Source organism: Pyxicephalus adspersus, chromosome 10 (assembly GCF_032062135.1).
Source record: "Pyxicephalus adspersus chromosome 10, UCB_Pads_2.0, whole genome shotgun sequence".
NCBI classification, from domain to species: Eukaryota; Metazoa; Chordata; class Amphibia; order Anura; family Pyxicephalidae; genus Pyxicephalus; species Pyxicephalus adspersus.
This window is the reverse complement of record NC_092867.1, coordinates 44,138,156-44,160,065: the sequence shown is the minus strand read 5'-3', so window position 1 is coordinate 44,160,065 and position 21,910 is coordinate 44,138,156. Positions and strand designations below refer to the sequence as shown.

The 21,910-nt window shown below is 36.2% G+C and overlaps 1 protein-coding gene across 1 annotated transcript in view; it reads left to right on the top strand.

The window, feature by feature from the left end:
• The first annotated feature begins 7,543 nt into the window (after window positions 1–7,543).
• LOC140338857 (uncharacterized) overlaps window positions 7,544–21,910 on the top strand; it is a 30,230-nt gene continuing 15,863 nt past the window's right edge. The window contains exons 1-11 of the mRNA XM_072423178.1: window positions 7,544–7,653; window positions 8,274–8,452; window positions 9,465–9,581; window positions 11,318–11,479; window positions 12,967–13,116; window positions 14,636–14,797; window positions 15,173–15,334; window positions 16,053–16,214; window positions 16,298–16,450; window positions 17,839–17,919; window positions 19,555–19,928. Of these exons, the coding sequence (XP_072279279.1) occupies window positions 8,290–8,452; window positions 9,465–9,581; window positions 11,318–11,479; window positions 12,967–13,116; window positions 14,636–14,797; window positions 15,173–15,334; window positions 16,053–16,214; window positions 16,298–16,450; window positions 17,839–17,919; window positions 19,555–19,928 (1,686 nt within the window). The 5' untranslated portion in view covers window positions 7,544–7,653; window positions 8,274–8,289. The remainder of the gene's footprint in view (window positions 7,654–8,273; window positions 8,453–9,464; window positions 9,582–11,317; window positions 11,480–12,966; window positions 13,117–14,635; window positions 14,798–15,172; window positions 15,335–16,052; window positions 16,215–16,297; window positions 16,451–17,838; window positions 17,920–19,554; window positions 19,929–21,910) is intronic.

Genomic DNA, 21,910 nt, shown 5'->3' with positions numbered 1-21,910 from the left:
TTGCATGCACTTTGATTATTCTGAACAGTGTTGAACTTTGTATTGCAAAACATGTCATCTATCTATTGTTTTAAAATTATTTTTCTTCATGGATTCCTTTTTGTCTATTGTTTTTAAAATTTACAAATAATGCATCCAAGGTAAAACTTCAACTGTGGCACCTATAGATGTTTTTACCTGAAAAAAACACATTATTCACCTTGGATTTATTTATAAAATGTGCAAATCAACTTTTACTCATATATTTACATCTATAATTGAATTTTAATGCATAACGTGATTTTAGGTAAATCTTAGATAAAATATATATATATATATATATATATATAAATAGACCCCTATACAGTTATCTTTTCTTACATAAAACAATCAGGCTAACAAATGACTTACAATAACAAGAGAAAATGTCTATGTAATGCTTTTATGTGAAAATTATAGGGTTTATTCCCGTTATATTTTTATGTAATGTTAGAATTCCTCCTCTTCTGGACTATTTCTGCATTCCATGAAAAGCCATGATGCTCCATTTTTCTCAGCAGCTAATTCCTGGTGTGACTTTTCTAGTTAAAATATCCAAAAAATGCTTAGCATGTGTTTCCTTCTCACATTCCAGAAACATACAGATAGGCTATTTGGCTTCCTCTTAGATCAGTGGTCGCCACTGGTGGTCCGCAAGAAAATTTTTGTGGTCCGGAGAAAAATTTGGACGTTATTTGCAATTTTTATGTTTTAATAATAAAACAAAAATATTATTCTATTAAATTCTTATATATTGAATGACAATTTTCACCTTTATATTGCACTAAATTCACAAACTGTACTAAAGATGGAAAAACAAGTGAGGCGCGTGACGTCAGTGTAATCCTAAATTGTATGAGGCAACTGTAGCCGAGCTGTACTCTTCAGTATTGCTCCACAAATACAGATTCTCATCCGATTGTTTTATTTTATTTGGTATTTCTCAGATACTCTTTAAGGTAAGTATGACCTTAACTGTGTATTTTCTTTAACTGTTATAATAAATGGCATCAAATAGCTTGACATTGATAATTATCATTTCTTGTTTGGTCTTAGATTCCAATTAAACAAACCCAGAATGAGTAAGAAAAAAAGGCAAACTAATATTTTTAATTTTTTTAGTAATACCAAAGATAATGCAACTAATGATGATAATAGTAACAATAGTAATACTTCACTTAACCATGAGCTGATCAGTGAATCAGAGCCTGCACAGTCCTTGTAATGCACCATTAGGAAGATCATTACTTTACAAATGTATTTATCTTTTTAAAAAAATCATAATATTGGTCTGCAGAATTTAAAATTATTTATTGGTCCTTGAGGTCCGAATGGTTGACGACCACTGCCCTAGATTATGTTAGGGACAAAAAATTAAAGCTATGGTACCAAAACAGAAGAGAATTTTCCAAAGGGGACACTTGTTCCTGTAAAACTTGTCATACAATATATTCAAAAAGGATTTCCCCCTATACATGTTAGATCTCCCATAGGGCGCATACCTATTAAACCAAAAAAAAAAAGGATTTACAAGAACACCAATTTTTGTAGCGGGATTTTTATAGGCCAATATCAACCAAATGTATTATGAAAATAACAACATTTTAATAATATTTACGTTAAAAAAAACTCATTCACAAATACATAAAACCATTGTTAGACGCAATAACCTCTCCTGTCAGAGTGTCCCTGTGGGGGATACAATCTGGGTTTATTCTCGTTTCGTGGAAATATCCGCTTCCTCAGGAGAGAGAATCTGATGCTTGTGTTTTTAGCAACACTCTCTGTTAGAATCAGTGGTGGGGAACAGACCAGTGGTCATGCTGACTGTATCATATGGGGAAACTGGTGTATAATTGTGCGGCTGTACCTGTCAATTAATATTACACATAATAAAGATTTATACAGATGCTGATATAGAATTTAGGCTGTACTGACATTTTCATGTTTCAAAGACAGTAGTTTCTGTGATCAGTTTGGCCGTGGTCCCTGTAAACAGCAATGAATAGCATGAAAGCTAAATGGTATTTCCTCTGTAACATATTTTTACTGTGCCATGCAACACTGAACACCATGGGTTGGGTAAATATTTACAGTAAAACTAAAACACTGATGTTAATATGAGAGTTGCTAGAATTTGCCCCTATTTGTTTCTAGAGCTGATGAGCTGAACTAGTCCAAAGTTTATGGATTTTGAACATGCCAAACCTCAGAAGTCAATGTTTTGATCCCTGGACAGTAAATACCAATCAATGACACACATGTCATTTAAAAACCACTAAACTAGAAAAATTGAAAAAAAGGAAAAAGCAAAATGTGTATAATAGTAGGAAGATTAATTTTGTAGTTCCCGTTCGGATCCTCTGCAAAATTTTTGCTGCTGTCTGGATTCCTGTTAGATCAGGGATCGGGATACCTTTTGGGCTACTAGGTCATTTCAGGAGGTCAAGAAGGCACACAAGGCCAGAAGAAACAAGATGTCTAAGGAAAGGTTTTTTATTTAAAAATACAGTACAACTAATGGCTAACATGATGTTGCATGTTCTTAGACACAGATACAATATCAGGTTCAAATGATGAGGAGTTCAGCAGAATGTCATTAAGGTGATTGCCGGAGACTGGTAGTTGTGCGTTGCTTCTGCTCTTAAGGCATAGTAATTGGGGTTACTGTGCGAGAACTCGATAATATCCACTAGGCCGGATCCAACAATAAATAACTAGGAGGGCGTTAGGCAGGACTGGAATACTGGCTAGGCCATATCGGGCCTAAAGCCCTGAGTTTGCCTACTTCTATGTTAGATGGAAAACCTTCTCCTTAATTTTGTGAGCATTGTCTTGCTACAGAAAGTGAGAGCAAAATTTAGACTTGTCACTGAAAGTGGGGGTTATTTTACCAGAAACCATTTCTCCTAAATGTACATTGGGGGTTTGTCACACTTGTCCTTTTATTGCATGCATTTTGCTATTTGTGTATGTAGTGCATTTATGAACAATAAGTGTTGCCGTGTTTTTATGCATAGTATTAGTATAGTATTAGTATTCTGAATGCTGAATGAAAACCATGGGGTTGATTAACTTAAAGCAAAACAAAACTCAAAAAAATAAAAAGAAATTGTGACCAGGCAGGTCCTTTATTGAAAGGGACAGACGAATTCTTGGAGATAAATATGGCCTGGTTCTTGAAAATCAGGACAATGCACTTTTCACAATGAAAATGACTTTCATCTGATTATATATTTTCAATGCAATGGCCAAGAAAAAAATAGAATGGGATAAAAACATTTTATTTAAAAGACTCTATTAAGTTCATGCACATATGAGCCCAAATGTTTGATTAGACTTTTTCCTAGGTCCATCAGCTCCTGAAGAAGTATGATCACCTAAACACATTGGGAGTGATTTATTAAAGCGCTCCAAGGCTGGAGAGGATATACGTTCTTCAGTGAAGCTGGGTGATCCAGCAAAACTGGAATAGATTTCTTAAAAGGTATTTGCTATTTGCTAGCAAATGTTTTGAATCCTACACCAGATCCATTTCAGGTTTGTTGTATCACCCAGATTCACGGATAAAAATGTATCCTCTCCAGAGCTCTCCTTGTAGAGCTTTATTAAATCAGGCCAATAGGATTCAGTTTAACTTTATCCATATAGAGAAAGATTTTTGAGAGACATTTGCTTGGGAATTAAACTAAATAAATTATTTATATAATTTTCAGGGTTCACTTTTGTGTTTAAGCACTTAAAGGTTTGACAATATTTAGTGAAGGGTTAGGGAGGGCTGCAGATGTATAGTCTGCTTTTATTGTAAAATCAGGTCATTGGTACACTGCAGTAGCCTATATATTTTATTTTTATTTTTTTTTTTATGTTTGATATATTGAATTAAAAATAAGTTAATAGTGATCCCAACCCCTTAAGAACTAGTAAAATAAAACATGTTTTACATGTTTTTACATGTTTTTGTGGTTGCTACAGTGTGTGTACTTGTTTTTTCAGTTGAAGAAGAAGTTTTAAGATATTGTTATCATTTAAAGCTTTGCTTAAAAATAAAATAGCAGTGATATATTCAAAATTTTTTCTAATGTCCAGGAAACAGAGGTTTAAACCTTGTAATCCTAGCAAGCCAGTTACTGTATTGATCCTGACAACTACCTAAAAAAGAACATCAAAAAAACGCTGATGATACTGATCTAAAGGTTAGGGAACTTTAAGTTGTGGGGTGACATGGCATTAACACTGTCTACCACAAACTCCGGTCTATAAATCATCCTGTTATGTGCTCTCCTAAAGAAAATAATATTCTGTTGAGCTAATGTACAGTACCTAGTCATATTCCACTATTTTGAACAACAATATACAGCACATTGTATGTTGTACACTGGCTGATCAAGTCCCCTCCTTAATAGCCCTTCGAAGCCAGCTGACCTAAGTTCAAAGATTAGGAAGTGCAGTATGGTTACAAAAAATTCGGTCTGCGGATTTTACGCACCAATTTGCCAAGATTATGAATCTCAAAACTGGGTTCACCTCCAACCCATGTTAGCAGCTATATCATACTTCAATGGTCATGTGCTCACAATTGGGTGTAGAAGACAAACTGCACTATAATTTAGTTAAATGTGGTTACCTGTTTATTCTTGTTACCTGTTTATTCCTAGTGAGCTTCCTTAGCTAATATGGTAGTAACTTCCCACAAAAATTCCAGTAAAATATGTGCAACATACAGATTAGGAAGAAGGTATTTCAACAGATACCAACTCTTGCCAAAGATTTCCTTTTCAGAAAACATTCTGTAATAACAACTATAAATTCACAATCTCTAAAATGTATTCAAACAAAAAAATGTTTGCAAATCATACTGATAAGTAACCCAGATAAAAGTTGAAACATAAAACTAGATTAAGGTAGAAACTTGAAAACAGTGAAGACTGACAGCAGAAAAAGACTAAGTGATGGCCTCAAGAAATTAAAGTGCTCTTGATTCACCTGATTCCCAATGGGGAATGGATAGTCCTTATTAACAGCCAGTAAAAGCATACAGAGGTACTTACTTGAAGGCAAGTATTAAAAGATGGCTTACTGAAGTGATATATATTGCTGAGTGTATTTTACAGTTTTCAATACATTCTAGTAATTAGTCACTAGGTAAAAAACTCTCATGGCCTTTTTTCTTTATGGAGACCGCCATTTTTAGTGACTGTGAGACTGATCTCAAGGGCACAGCATATTTAGGGTGAGACAACATCAGAACCAAGCTGTGTGAACAAGGTAAAGTTGTTGTCTGTCGAGGACAGAAGTATAAAGCCTTGAACCAAAAAAAGACACCTACCTGTATGTAGCATGGCCAAAAACTTAAATGGTGAGAGTGCCTGTGCCATAGGGATGTTTGAAGGTGTAATCTGGAGGTTACTGTTATAAACAGCTCTGTTATGAAATTTTGGTATTGTTTTACTCTCACTTCTGCATACAAGATAAAGCAGCCATTCACAGTCAAGGGGGTTTCGTACGATGGAGTTCCTCTAAAGGTTGTTCTCTTGAGGTGTGTATAGTTATCCTCCCATTTGCTGGTCCTCCCATTTGCTGGTCCTTGCATAGTTCTTGAGCCAACCAGAATTTTCAGAGCCAGGAGCATAACACCAAGGATCATTAGGGGCATAGTGCTCATGTAAGATTCCTTAACCTTTCTCCTGACCTTGCATACTGTCAATCTACTTACATTGTTACCTGCTACAGAAAAACCATATTTAAATGCCTCTGGTGACATCAAAGTTATATAGTAATCAGGTGAATTGAGCACTACAAGGAAAATAATAAACATATTGGAACAATTGCACATTTTAGATGGAACCTACATATGCATACAGAGAAAATTAAGCAAAAAATGTAAAAAGCATATTTCAGTTTACTCCAACAGGGAATCAACTTCCTTGCTGATGATCTAAAGTATTTAGATGTTTGCTGGATGTTCGCTAGTCTCTGGTGTCATTCCCAGTTATATTCTGTGCATCTAGAAATGCATCCAGCTTTTTCCTAAAACAATCTATTAAAATTCTTCCTGAGGAAGTCTTTTCCACATTTTTACAGTCTTTACTGTGAAGGATCTCTTCTATACATGGAGAATAAACTCATTTTCTTCCAGATGCAAGGGATGTCTGTTGCAACAACCGTAGTGAATACTTTGAATTCCTATATATTGATAAAATGTGTAAAATTATGGTACTTTTTTTAAAGACATACCTGCTCTCTTTTGGAATATAAAATACTTTTTGGCCAATCGGTCTTTAGAGCGTAACAATTTTTTTTGTGGGTGGACAAGGCATGGTAGGACTAATAAAACAATACAAATAAAAATTCACATTAGTGGACTCCCATGAATTATATCCAAAACTCAACTTTTGAATGAAAACAAAATGTAGAAATGTAGCAACAGACAGAAAAAAAACTGGTGTGTTTAGTCATTTAGTTCAATAAGTAATAAACTTGTTTGAGGTCTTAAGCTCTTTTTTGACTAATACAGTTTGTTTTCTGAAACGCTGTAGTGATGAAACACAAAGGGTGCAATCAGTGATGTAATCATGTATGTATATATGAAAGTTGGAGACTTGTGAGTTTCTGATTTACTTGTAGGCATTCTTGGTGCACAGAGTTGGTGAATAACTATTAGTAATAAACTATGTTTAAATCAAACATTTGTATTACAATCATACTATAGTTGGCTTTTCCATGCACTTATACACCGAAGGTACAAGTTAGGAATGGTAAAAAAATATTTTCAGGATATATTGTGCGTGATTGTATTGCTTGTTATCTCCACTTGTTCAAGAGGTGAACATGGCATGTTGGGGTTGATTAAAGGAGTGGTGATTAATTTGATTGAATGTCATATTTGTTGTATTTATTATGGAATCCGGTAGGATGTATGATGAAGTTATGGGTGCACTGCATATATGAGATTTCAAATGAAGTATATGTGATTTTAATGCTCTTGATGAAGGAAGTTTGGGTTAGGGAGAATTTGTCAGGTTTAATACAACAGTCTGAACATTGTGTTATAAGATGGTTTAAAAGTAATAGCATTGTAATTTAGGCTTAGGCTAACCAAATTCTTTAGGTGACTATACACTAATAGACACATGTAAGTAAAAGGAAATCTCTCAAAAATGGGAAGAGGACCAATTTATTTAAAATATTTGCCTGTAGAAATGGAACCCTGATTGCAACTAAAATATTTAAGATTTCTGATGGGTGGAAGATGCAGATAAGTGTGACAAAAGAATACCGAAGAGTTATATTAGGCCTATTGATTTATCATATCCAGAATACCACATTTTTTCATTTTTTAGAGATGCGCCTGTTCCTGTTTGTTTAGCATATTATATTTGGCTTAAAACTTCTCCAAGAATGCTGCCTGTGCAGATTTCAACATTATTGTAACATAACAGAAAGTACCAGGTTAGTAGAAAACACTCTTACCAGGATATTATGTAACAGAATTTCCCATTAAAGGTCAGCATTCACTATGAAATATATTATGTATTTGACATCATCATTGTATATAAATATGGAAGTATCTGAGGTTTCAGTACACATTTGTGTGTTCAGGGGAAACTATAACATCATCCTTCTCCTGCTCAGGTAAGTCTCTAAATGAACGGTAGAAATTGTAATAATACTGCATTATATAGGCAAATTGTAAAGGAAAGCATCAGACTGTAATACAGAAAACAATCCAGAAACCTACATAGGAGCATATATGTATGCATATATATGTAAATCTAAATAGAGGATTGCACCAGAAAAGCAAGTGCTTCTTACTACCTGCAGACACCATTCAGTAAATCTTCTTTAGGTTCAGTTTATTTACATTACAAAACAAAAAAAAATTTATTGAAATTCATATTACCCTTTCCTTACCTTTTGCCCTTACCTTTTATTTTTCTGCCAATTTGTTGTTTTTTGTTGTTTATTTTTACAATTAGTATTTACATTTTTTTATTTGTTTGTTTTCTTTTTCAGTGATACATACTGAATTTTGCTAATCCCCCATGGGGATGTGTTTGTACACAGAAAAAGCACATTTAGTTATAAATTAGTAAATATAGCTCTAACTTCTTCTCTTTTTAGGTTCATTATATAGTAGAAGGTGATTTGGGGAGGGGACTCCAACTGTGTTAATGGGCTTTCCATTTTTGCAGAAGGTTCACATTATTTGAATTATTTTCTTATTTTGACATTAACTTTTGATTTAATTACAGATAAATTGCTGTCGACATGAGGTTCTATATAACAGCATGGACAGTATTAACAATGATATTTGTCTTAGCTTCATGCCAAACTTCAGAAAAACCTGTAGTCTGCTCGGTTGTTCAAGGTTTACATGGCAGAGATGGGAGAGATGGGAGAGATGGTGTACCTGGTCAGAAAGGTGAAACAGGTAATAAAGTAAAAAATATACATCTGTTTATGGATGTAAAAAAAAATATTACCATTTCCTGTCATTTTCATTTTAAATAATGATGCACTTTGAAACCTATAGCTACCAATGAGATCCCAGGTCAAAAAGCATCAATGTTAAATAAAGTCAGACTTTTAAGCAACTCTGCTACTTTAAAAGAAAAAAAATCTACCGGTAACTGAAGGGTTATGATCTCCTTTCAAATCTTCACGTACAACACTCTAAGAAAGTCAGATTCCTTGGTCCAGGCATTCTGTCTAAAATGATTCCAATCAGACATACCAAAGAAAGCATTTAGACTCTAAAACAGGGGTGTCAAACTCAAATTCGAAGAGGGCCAAAATGAAAAACTTAGACAAAGTCACGGGCCAACCTTGAGATTTATTGAAAAAATTGAGGAAATGTTTCCTTAGATATAAAACTTTTTCTATGGAAACAAAGAAGTTTTGCTTCACATTCAATCTGGGACATGCCTATTATAGAGAAAGAGGCATGAGAATGTTTTTTTTTAATTTTTTAGGAAAAAATCTTATGCCTCTTTCAATGGTAAACTTTTTGCACAGACCAACAATAATAATAACTATTTTCTTCTATGAAATTCCAAACATTCAAGTCCATGCCTTGGAGTAGCAAGGAAAAGTACAGCTGAGGGGGGAGTGCTGGAAATGCCAGACGCTGGGCTGGAACTTCCTCTTTATTAAAATAGTGCCACTACTAAAATTCCGGGCATTACTTGCGTCTATAAAACAGTCGAATTCAGGACCACGCATAGGCAGAGAGCCCGCTGGTCTATAGACGCAACTTATACAGGGAATTGTAGTAGTGGTGCTATTTCAATGCAGCGACATGCCAGCTGCAGTTCATATTTAGGATCCCTTTGAGGGCCAAAAAAAAAATCGTTGGGGGCCTGAGTTTGACACCCCTGCTCTAAAATATTATGTAAACACCAATGAGAGTTAAAGTGGTTAATGCTAATAACAATTTCTTTTAGGAACACCTGGAGAAGTGGGAAGCCCAGGATTAAAGGGAAATCCAGGTATACCAGGCAAAGTTGGCCCACAAGGTCAGAAAGGAGATCCAGGGGCCAAAGGAGAGGATGGAAAATTAGGTAACACAAACTGTCATGCATGGTTAAAGTCTGATATTTACAGCTAAGTAATTTTATTGAGAAATACATTTTATACTCACATTTTATTGAGATTCCAAAGCAATAATATTAGCAATACGACTACATAGATCAATACATAGAAATGATTCACTATTCCCTATGTAATATTTAAAAATTAGAAATAAAAAACTGTTCAGATAATACTTCTTTATTGTGTGGCGGGAAACCTATCATATGTTGTCTATTGTTCCCCACAATGGTGTACAGATGGCTTCAGCAACAATAGCTGTTTCAGCTGTTAATTGTAGTTTAATATTAGAGCCCTGTATATGAAAAACAAAATGCAATATCTCAATATCCATATACATCATAGTAGGCATGTATGTACAGGTCTAACACATATTATAACAGTCACCAGAATAGCAGATCATGCCAGAAGTAGTATTTTCACTATTTGGAGATTTGTTCTTCTATCTTGAAGACAGAAAAAAATATCCCCAATGAAAAAACTTGTAAAAACTTGTAAAACTTGTTTATAGAAAGTAGACAGGGCAAGGCAGTGTGTAAAAAAAATAATTTTGGAAAGAAAAATGAAAAAACATGCAAATGTTTATTCATGTATGTAAATATATACTGCCATGCCTGCCAATATGTCATGCATTAGAAACATGCCAAAGCCCCTGCCTGCTGTAAACCAAAAACCAAAAAAAAAAAAAAAGAGGCTGCCTAAGAATAGCATAACTACTAAAATTTTGGATGCCCCCCCCCCCAGCACCTTACACTGCTACAGTTAAGTTCCCTATCTCCCCCCCTTCTCCTAGCTTGGGGTGGTTGTTGATGCTGAATCATGCACTTTTTCTGGACCATGAGCAGCTGTTTATTTCTGTGCACTGCTTACTCATACCAATCATGCAAGATCTCTTCTTGAGTTCCCAGCCCTCCCAACCACCATGATCCCTTTATTCCAAAGGTAGGGAATAGACTTCAGCCATAAATCCAACCAATCTTTGCTTTTATCCTGCTGCACTGGCCAATCAGCAACCGGATGAAGAGACATATTGGCATGGTTACACCGAAGGTTTTGAACAGAGACGGGAATGGCTTTGCATTCTGGGGCCCAACATCAAAAAATAGTAAAATGCAGGGCACCTAAAGACCTTCTGAGGAAGGGGCCAGGTTGCAACTGTGTCCTTTGACACCAATGTTCTTACACCACTGTTTCCCCTTCCCCTGTTTTGGTTCTGAGACCCATTAAAAATAATTAGGTGTGGGGCAATTTTATTGAAAATTTGTTTTGTTGGAAATATAAGAAATGCCTCTTACAACCTCCTTCCAAGATTGCCAGTTGTCTGGGTGTTTCTGGTTCTGTGCTTCCTGAATCACTGGTTAATGACTAGTTACAAGCCAGAAATGGTGATCTGCATATTTTTTGGGTCACACTCAGAAGGTATTAAAGCTTTTGGATCAACATGCCAGCTAAATATCTGGCAATTTAGGTGAGGTTAGCAACGGCAGTATGCAAATTTATTACATTTTAAAAATAATTATATTTGTGATAAAACATGTAAAGATATTACAATACAGAAGATTTAAAACCCAAAAGAACATCAGTAGGACTAGTGGACCAAATGATTAATAGATGATTTATTGTCCAGGTTTCTTGTAGGTAAATTTTTCTATTTAGGGTCCAAGGTGTCACCTTTGTAGCCATTTAACTTTTCTATCCATAACTTTAGGCCAACAAGGTCCAAAAGGTGAAAAGGGCACAATTGGACCTTCAGGAGCAGCAGGAGTTGTTGGAGTTCCAGGTGCTAAAGGTGCTACAGGTCCAGCAGGACCCTCTGGAAGTCCAGGTGCTACAGGTGCTGCTGGAGCAAAGGGAGACAAAGGGGCCCTAGGTAATCCAAATCTATTTCTATATTATTATTATTATACATATTATGGTAATATGTTGGTTCTTTATTAACACAGAAAAAATTATCATGAAATGATTGATCATATAGGTATTGTTTTTTTATATTTTTTTGTTAATAAAACATGAGACTTTGGTAGTTCCAAAAATCAAGGCTAATGTATTGCAAGTATTTCCAGATAACATCATCCTATAACAGAATAGTATGTGATCTGTCAATAACACACTTGTTATTCACTGTCTGAAGACTGACTTCTCTTACACTCTAATTCTAAAAGTTATCAGAAGAGCCATTTGTGACATTTCCACCTAACAGTTTAAAATTATGAGATTTACAATTTTCTAAACTATATTCTGTTCCTATCTTTACACCTTCCAGTGTATCATCCTATCATTTACTGCTTTATAAATATGAATGGACGGAATTAGTGGGAAATCTGGTGAACCAGATTTTTCTGATGAACTTCCCATACTTTCCATGGTGAAGTGATCAGTTAGTTAGCACACTGGAGAGTTTCTACGACCCTGGAAAATATTATTATGATTATTGCATTTAGATAGGATAAACTTTTTAGATGTTACTACCTCAGAAAAACTTACAACCATATATTCCTTGTATATTTTAGTCTATTATTTCTAATATGATCTAATGCCAAGTAAGATAAAGCCAATTAATTTAATTTAGCCAAATTACCAGTGTAGTATTGGGATGTGGAAAAAACTGGAGTGCCTGGAAGATGCCTACTCCATGCCTATAGTTTTCTGACTTGACTGCCCAATATGAACCTGTGACCTTAGTGCTGCAAGGCAAGATTGCTATCCACCTAGCCACTATGGCACCATTACTGCTTTAAGCAACCTATACTCTTCCCACATCTTGGATAGAATATTGTGTAGGATTCTTCTTTCCCTGCACCATCCTGATAAATGACTAAGCCCCATTAGTGAACTTTTATGGATTCTAAAGTGGTTTAGTATACCATGGAACAGATACCATCTTGACTACGGATTATTATGGATTTTTTCACTACAATAATTTCAGAGCATCCCAGCTGGCTGGTGGTTGATCTCGTAGTCACAGGCCAATGGCACCACTGCCCCTATGTACAAGAAAACCGTCTGAAAGCAGGTGGTGGCAGTGTCCCCAATGGGGCTAATGGTTGTTAGAAATAGTCCAGGCACTGCAGCAACAATAGTGCTTGGCTTGTGATCCTGGCCTTACATCAGTTTAACAAATGAAAGCCTCACACTAAATTAGGTCACTGAAAAATCAAATTTTATTGAAATTCTAGTTTGCCTCCTCCCTAAATTACTGATAGGGCATGTCTACCCATTGTCATACTCATGTGAATATTCAGTAAAAATTAGTATTATTTACTCAACCCAAACTGCAAAAAGTTTTACAATGTCCCATGATATTTATTTAATTATTATTATTGTTAACAACCCCTATTAATTTATTTTTGGTTTAAGGCTCTCAAGGATTAAAAGGGGAAAAAGGTGCAAATGGTACACCAGGGATAGCAGGAGCTCCAGGCACTCCGGGTGCTAAAGGTAGCATCGGCCCTCCTGGAGTCTCAGCTAAAGGAGATTCTGGGGCAAAAGGAGACAAAGGGGTTCCAGGTAAGTTCCTAACTCCCTCCAAACTACATAAAACTAGCTTTATTGTGTATCTAAGCCAAGTCTAGAGATGGATCTGTAACCTCACCAAGGTGAACAATGTCCTAGAGGAAAAAAATGATGGACGATTCACAATTTTCAGTTGTCACCAAACAAGAATGGAGTGGTAGGCTTCTCATGTAGACAGTAAAAAGATTTCATGTTACTTGTGTGTCATTTGGACAGGAATATAAATCTATCCATTGGGTCACAGCAGAAAAAATATATATTTTCAAACAGTGAACTTAGATTTCAGTCATTCCATGGGATTTAAAAAAACTAACATTTTAGTACAGAATATATTTTACACATAGAATGAGAAAAGAAGAAATAAACAGATAAAATAGTACCAGCAAAAGTTTTAATTGGATATAATGTGCAGTTATTTTCAATGTGACCACAATGTACAGGTCAAACACATCGAGCAAAATTTATTAGATGTATTTTTGGTGATGATTGATGCCATCATAAAGTAGTGCAGCATTATTCAACTTGCACAACACCCAAAACTACAAAACTCACCCGCATGTGTGTTGTGGTGCACTGTGCCAGAACTAAAAGGCATAGATGGATTATTTTGCAATTGGCACCCCTTTAAATGAATTTTAATCATCCAATCATATGCATTAAGTGAATGAACTAAAGCACAACGTGCATTAGTGTAATACATGGATGGGGTCACTTCCAACAACTGCTGCATGTTTTTAATCACTGGGAATTTTCTGATGGTGACAACAGTGGAACATTACAGTGTAATAGGGTCACAATGTCCCAATTTGTAGAGAGGAACATCAAGGGTGTACTAAATAGAGGTTTCTTGTTGGTCACAAACTAGAGATAAAATGTCTACCTCCTCCAAATTGGCTTGTGAGTTGCATTATGGCACTTTCATTAGCAATGAGTTCTTCCGGCATTCTCACAAAAATTTCCTCGATCTTCCGATTGTTCAGCGAAATTTCGGCCTACAGATTTTGCGAAACCATCGGAAGATCGAGGAAATTATAACAGGAGGATTCACAGGGGATTCACAGGATTCCCTGAAAATCCTCCTGTTTGCGATCCCTGGGGCACTAGCTAAAAGTTACATTTAAAATGAATTCTTAAGCTGTAAGGAAATAATATGTTTTCCCAAAACATACATTTAACCACCCGGCCGTTTAACCCGACCTTGTTTCGGGGTTAAAACACTTGCAAAAAGTGTTAAACCCAAACCTTTCTCAGGTGGTTGAATGCTATCACTTACCTGGTCCCGCTGTGATCATCTGTTCTGTTCCAGCGTCGATCTCTAAAAAAATACTTACCTTGTCCCCGCAGCTCCTCCGGACACGTCTGTCCTCTTCTGTCTTTTCCCGGCGAGTGCAGTGACGATCTCCGGGGTTTCCCGGTGACCCCAGGTGGTTAAAATACAGTAAATGGAATATAGTTACTGAATGTGTTCTTTGGTGTGTTTAATTGGTCTTTGTATATATATTTCTTTTGGCAGGCTTGCAAGGTCTAAAAGGGGAAAAAGGAACTTTAGGAGGCACAGGAGCAACAGGTACTCCTGGAGCTGCTGGTATAAAGGGTGCTACAGGTGCACCAGGATCACCTGGAATTCAAGGAGTTAAAGGAGCTGCTGGTGCTAAAGGGGACAAAGGTGATCCAGGTACAGCAATTTACCTTATAAATTGTTTTTGATTGTGACTGTTATTGCTCTTAACTCTCAGGGATGTAATGTAATTAGAATTGTAATTAGAATTACAAGGCCTCATCAGTGGTAGGTAGCGTATAATTACCCCAGTTGGGACCCTATTTATTTACTCTAAATTGAAAAACATTGAAACATTGAAAAACTTAAATATATCCCACGTATGAAACCTAAATTACTTTGCTTAACTAGTTGTCTCTCCAACACAATAGTAATCCTGTGACTACTAAACTTCCTGTCTAAGATTTCTTCTTTTTCACTGCATATAAAGGGACAGCTAATTCTAATGCTAATTATGTTTCCTCATGAATATTTACCTTACTTTGTATCCAGGACCACAGGGACTCAAAGGCAGTACTGGAGTGACTGGTGCTAAAGGTGAAGCAGGGGCTCCTGGAGTTTCAGGTGCTAAAGGGGCTACAGGTACGAATGGGACACCTGGAATTACAGGGCCAAAAGGATCAGATGGTGCCAAGGGAGCCAAGGGAGAACCAGGTAATAAATTTACCTTTACACAATGTCAGTAGTAGTACTGATACCTAGACCGATGCACTTCAAACTACTATGAATTCTTACTAGCACACTAAAGCTTAGGACCCTTAGGGTTCCAAAATAGGTCAGCCTGGTCTTAAGTGTTGTTCAGACAATTGAAATTAAAAAAAATATTTTTTAAGGCTTATATAATTTTTTTGTGGATTGTTCAGATATTTCAGATGGTTGTCAGGAATTGACAATGGAATGTCTCAGGTCACAATAAAATATTTATTGAACAATTACAGTTTTTGGCTAAGCCTCAGATTCCATCAGATACAGCTCAGCAGAAAATCAGCTGGCCTGGGGGCTCTTTATAAAGGTTGAGAATATTTGGCAATGATGGGACTGAGGGTTTTGGACTCTTCATTTAAAGTGAATGACTACACTGCAAAATAATATACACCTACATATTGTGTAAGGAAATGTAAATAAACATGATGTTTGCTTGCACATGATTGGATGGTTGAAGTAAGAGAAGCTTCATCTCTTTTACTAATATAACTGAAAATAACCTTGGAAAGTGATAACCAAACCCAGTATATCCAAAAAACAAACTCATACTAGCTGATAATACAAAGCCAGTAGATTGCATTATGTTGCTATGGTATGGGATGTGCAAAAACTGGCACTCAACTCTTCATTAAGTTGACATTAAAAGTGTTTTAAATGTTATTCTAAGGCGTTCAGGCATTAAAGGGAGAAAGAGGACCACCTGGTGCCAATGGAGCTTCCGGTACCCCTGGAGTTGCAGGTGCCAAAGGTGCTTCTGGTGCCCCAGGATCCCAAGGTATTGCGGGGATAAAGGGAAGTGCTGGTGCCAAAGGAGATAAAGGAGATGCAGGTATGTGAAAAATGTGAAACTGCTCAATATTTTTTAATATGTAAATGCGAAATATATCTAAAAATCAAATGCTTTCTTAAAAGGTCCACAAGGTATAAAAGGAGACAGAGGTCCAGTAGGTCCTGCAGGGGCAGCAGGGTCTTCAGGACTGGCTGGATCAAAAGGTGCAATTGGGCCTCCAGGAACCCCCGGAGCTAAAGGAGCCACTGGTGCAAAAGGAGACAAGGGGGATTTAGGTAATGCCTTTTTTGTGACACAGAACGTCATATTACGCAGCTTTTTAAAAAGCCTATAGTCATATCACTAACTGTCCTTCAAAGGGGCTTGTATATAGAGTCCTGGCCGGGTTTCAAACCTATAACCTAGTGCTGTAAAGGCCAGATTGCTAAACATTGAGCCAACCGTGCTGCAAGAAATACAGACTTTCACTTTCAATTTCATTCCATTCCAATTAAACAAAATGGTAACAAAATGCATTGCAATGTATAGCACATTGGGGATTCACCCAGCTTTTACACAAGATGTACACATTTTTACATAGGATTTAAATAGGAAATGTATGAATCATAAGTAAAAGTTGATTCAGCCATTCTCCAATAGAATTAAGGTAAAATATTTTCAAATATATAACTTTGTTTATTGCCAAAACGAATAGAATGGGCCCCTTATGCATAATAAGAGCAGGGGAAATGTAAGTCCTGTGCATTGTGGTCCACAATGTCCAAAAGGAAAAGGTTAGTTTTAATTGGTAAGGTTTCATTATAAATTGAATGCCTTAACACTATGCGCTTCAATATGCAACATAACATGTATAAATTTGCTTGTGGGCAGAAAAGATCTAACTCTAGCCTTAGACCCCCTTTTGCATTTTTGCACTGAATTTGTCTTACCATGCAGATCTTATTGTGCATTTTGCATCAAGGTAGCATATTTATTTAAACAAACCAAACAGCACAACACAACTCTTCAAAAAACTAAACCTGAAGACATACATAACACATGTATATGTGTTGCAGTACACGTCACAATCCATAAGTGTGAAGTCAGCCTTAAAGTGTATCTAGGCCCAACAACAAACATTTATTATGATACAGAATACTAGTCCTTGTGACAGCTGCATTTTTTTCAGGTTTGTTTTCTGTATTTTTACATTGGGGGCTGTTTATAAATGTTTTTACCCAAAATGTTTGTGATGCATACACTTTCCAATTTGATTCCAATGTTAAAATTGTGTAAAAGTGCAGTAAATATTGGGTGAAAACATTCATAATTAGACACCTAAGCATCCAATTTGTTTCACACTTCCTGCTCAAATGGGACAAATTTAAGAAGTCAATTGTTAGGGTTTACACTTAAGAAAATTTATTTTGGGCTATGCACAAGCTATTATTGTCAGCAAATCATATATTGGATATGACCTCTGTTTTCATTTGTCTAATCCCCTCTTTGTTAAAGAGTCAGAACTGATGAAACACTACAGCAAAAAAATCAAATTTTTTTAACAGTTCCTGGCATCATTCATCAGGGCTTACCTATCATGCAAAGATAAATTTATACTTTTAAAGCACAAATAATTACTAATAACTACTTAACTAAGAATAAATAATTAATTTATGATTTTCAGATGCTTCCCTTTCCACTAAAATGACATATCTGGAAAGCAAAATAGCAGCTATAGAAAGGAGCCTAACCGCTCTTAAGAAAGGTGAGTGAAATCAACTGTATTTTTTTTTTTGACATTATTTCTAAGAAAAAATGAAAATTAAGAAAAGAATTGTGTAAAATAAAACAAGAGATGTAGGTATTTTACAGATACAGATCTAAATTTCCTGCAAGGTGTAGCTTGTCAAATATAGAACAGGTAGTCCCTGGGTTAAGGACATCCGACTTACAGACGACTCCTAGATACGAACAGGGCTTCCCTGCTCCCTCGTGTGCAGGACGGAGGCTGGAGGGGGGCGGTTTGCATGACTTGCAGAAGAAATCTTTTGCTAAACACAGCTGAGACTGAGCTCTTCTGCAACCCCTGTAACTCTTTATTGGCCAAGACAAACTTTTCATACCAAAGCACAGCTTGTTCAAGAAGTTAATGAATGTCTGGGCTCCATAATGTTTTTTTTTGCTTTGTTTGTGATTAGCTCACAGTGAGGATTTTATACGGTAAATGACACCATGCTGCCTAATGATATGTTAAGACAAACATCTAATCCTAATTGCAATTATTAAAATAACGTACCTGTTCCAACCTAAAATCTGATTTTCAGTTTTCATGTTCAGTCTCCTTGGATAAATTGGGGTTGATTTAAAAAAGGAATTGAGGTCAGCTATTAGAAAGAATTAACAGTTTTAGTCAATGGTTAAAGGAGAGGTGAAATATGAAAAAGTAAAACCAGGCATTCTGCACTTTTCCATTTAACTAGGAACTTCTAGAGAGGAACATTAGGTTTTACAGTCCTTATTCATATGAAATAATCAAAGTACATTACTTTAGTATTTTAATAAGTACCATAAAAGTACCATACAAGAAAATTTAAAACACCCTGTGCTGCCAATATTTTGAAGAGCTGGACCACTGCTCTAACACACAATGCAAAAATCTAGGACTACCATGAAAGTCTGATAGTCCCCCTGCACACTGCTCCAATCAACAGTATTTCTCAGGAAAAGTGAAATGCAAATAAAGCTTAAGTGCAGCTTTTTAACCTTGTTGACTGCCAATATGTGTCCAACACAACAGTCTAATAGAACCCCCAATTCCTCCATAAAAAGTGCATAGAACTTTCTACATCTTAACACATAATCGACTGGTCAGTGTTTAGAAAATTCAAATACAATAAAAGTCATAAAAGTCCTTTTCCCAACCTACCACATGTAAATGTGTGCATAAAACGGTAAATTGGATATAACCGAATTTTACACTTTTATATGACCATTTAACATGAATAACATTATATGCTAGCAACAATGCAGCTGCACTTTACTGCAATGCATAGGTGTAAAACCAGTCTATAAGCATCAACTCCATATTAAAATATTTTAGTTATAGGTGTCCTCTTAGTGAGAATCCCCAAGATTGGCAAAATGTGGATTGCAGATTCACCCTGCTAATGCCCAAACCAAAACAGATATCAGGTTTGGATAGATTACATTAATGCTTGAATACCTAACAATAGGGTAAATAAATCTGCAACAAGAGCAGACACAGAAATAAAAATCTGACTGGGTTTTACCCATCCCTGCTCCACTATTTTTTTAATATGCAGATTAGATCTTTCCATAATCTTCATGTAAAGTATGTATATGATTCAACATCTTTATATAACCTTACTTTGTTCAACAGCATGCTATTTCCAAAGTGGTGCAGTGATATCAGGAAACAAAGTATATGTCGCTAATGGCAAAGAAGGCAATTACGACACCGCCCAGGCCATTTGTCAAGGGGCACAAGGAACGCTGCCAACTCCTATAAATAGTGCTGAGACTGCTGCCATGCTGCAGGTCGTCAAGGCAAGGAACCGAAGATTTTTCCTTGGAATAAATGACAAAAAACAAGAAGGTTCTTTTGTGTATCTCAATGGAAACCAGATTTCGTACAAGAATTGGGACTCCAAGGAACCAAATGGAGGGAAAAATGAAAACTGTGTGGAAATAACAGAAGGAGGACAATGGATTGATAGGAGCTGTGACCATAAAAATACCATTGTCTGTGAATTTTCATAATTTAAAGCCGAATTACCCAGGGATAGATGCCACTAAATATTGGTGCAACAATGCAGCCATATTTTGAAAAAATGATGACACCCTAAGCTATGCGTTTACAAGTTTTTAGCTATACTTCTACTACATAATTCTGTTGGTGATGTCCATACAAAGCAGTTATTTGTAATGTGATTGACGAACCCATTTCAATCAACCCAAACACCACTAGCTTATGTTTTCTGGAAGGCCAGACATATGAATGACCTCTCTTGGAATAACAGTACCCGACACCCCTACCAAGTTTATTATCAATCTCTTCATTATTGAAAAACAGGAAATTAAGTAATCATTTTCAAATCTCCCTAAAAGAAATATGGATCAATAGAGCCAGATTTGTGGAGCCTAGTCAAGCTGCAAACCTGCCCATAGGCCCACCCATGTCATATCATTGTTTTAGATGAAGGGACATAGGACAACCCCTTCCCAATGTGGACAAAACTCAGATCGAACTTTACCTCCACACCATGCAAGGTCCAGAGACAGTTATTGTACTGTTTGTGTTTTGTCTGTTGTTTTTTAGCGATAGCACATTTTTTTTGTAAATATTTTTATACACAGTTTTTCTTACATTTAATAAAAATGTTATTTAACATTGTTGGAGCCAGCCTTTGTAAGACTGTAACATGCAGTAGTTAATTTGCGTTTTGCATTTTATGGAGAACACTTTGAGCGTTTATCCCAAATAGACGATAGAGTTTGCGAATAGAAAACATAATTTTATCCAAATTCAATTTGAAATCCTTTTATAAATCAACCGAGTTTGAAATAAAGCAGCCAAACATAAATACTATAGCTTTGCTCCTACAAGTTGGGTGCTATAATGTCTGTGGCATATTCACAACACAATAATTAAACACAAAGGGGCATTTTCATCCATGTTTCACTCAAACGTTGCCTAGGTGAACCTGCTTCATGAAAATTGTCCAGTGACTTGAACATGGCCAAACTACCTAAGAAATCAGCAGATTACATATACCTCCTAATAGTAATTTTCCTTAATGTAGCTGCTCCATATAAGATGTAAAGATGTAAAGTAGCGGATTGTTACCATGGCAAAAACTTGGCAAATACCTGGCCAAGACACAAACACATTGGGCCTGATTTATTAAGCTCTCCAAGGCTGGTGATCCAGAAAACCTGAAATGGATCTGGCCAAGGATTCAAAACATTTGCTAGCAAATAACTTTGCAGAAGTCCATTCCAGGTTTGTTGGATCACCCAGCTTCACTGATGAAAGTGTGTCCTCTCCAGCCTTGGTGAGCTTTAATAAATCAGGGCCATTGAGTTGTGCTTGTCTTGCCTCTCATTCAGATCTGGCTCTGTTATGTTTGCAATCTGTCCTGCAGAAAACAGCCCTCCCAATTGTCCAGCTTGGCAGACACTTTACCCCAATTTACCCTCTTTTCCTCTATTTTTCAAGTAGATTTATATCATTGTCACACTATTCCAATGTGTCAATTTTCCACTGTTCCCTATTTTTCCCTATGTTCCTACTTCTTATATATACCGGTCATCTACTTCGACATCCCGACACATGTCTGTTTTCCCCATCATATTTGGCCTCATCATGTTTTCTTGGTACAAAGGTTTTTATTGAAGTAAATGAAACATACAAATTATTCATCATGTTTTTTTGATCCTAGGTAGGTTCATGCCAGGGGTACATAATTTGTCTATCTGTCTATCCAGCAAACTTTATTCATCTACGTCTTGGATAAAACAGAACTCATCATCATCCCTCCCCCCCAAATTCATAACTGTTAACAACACTGATATTTGGCCCTCCCCTCAAGCACTGTGTCTTGATGTCACCTTTGATTCTGCTCTCTCCTTTACCCCCCATATTCAGAACATTTCCAGGTCCTGTCACTTTCACCTGTGCAACATCTCCAAAATCCGCCCCTACCGGTCCCCTGAGACCACCAAACTCCTTGTAC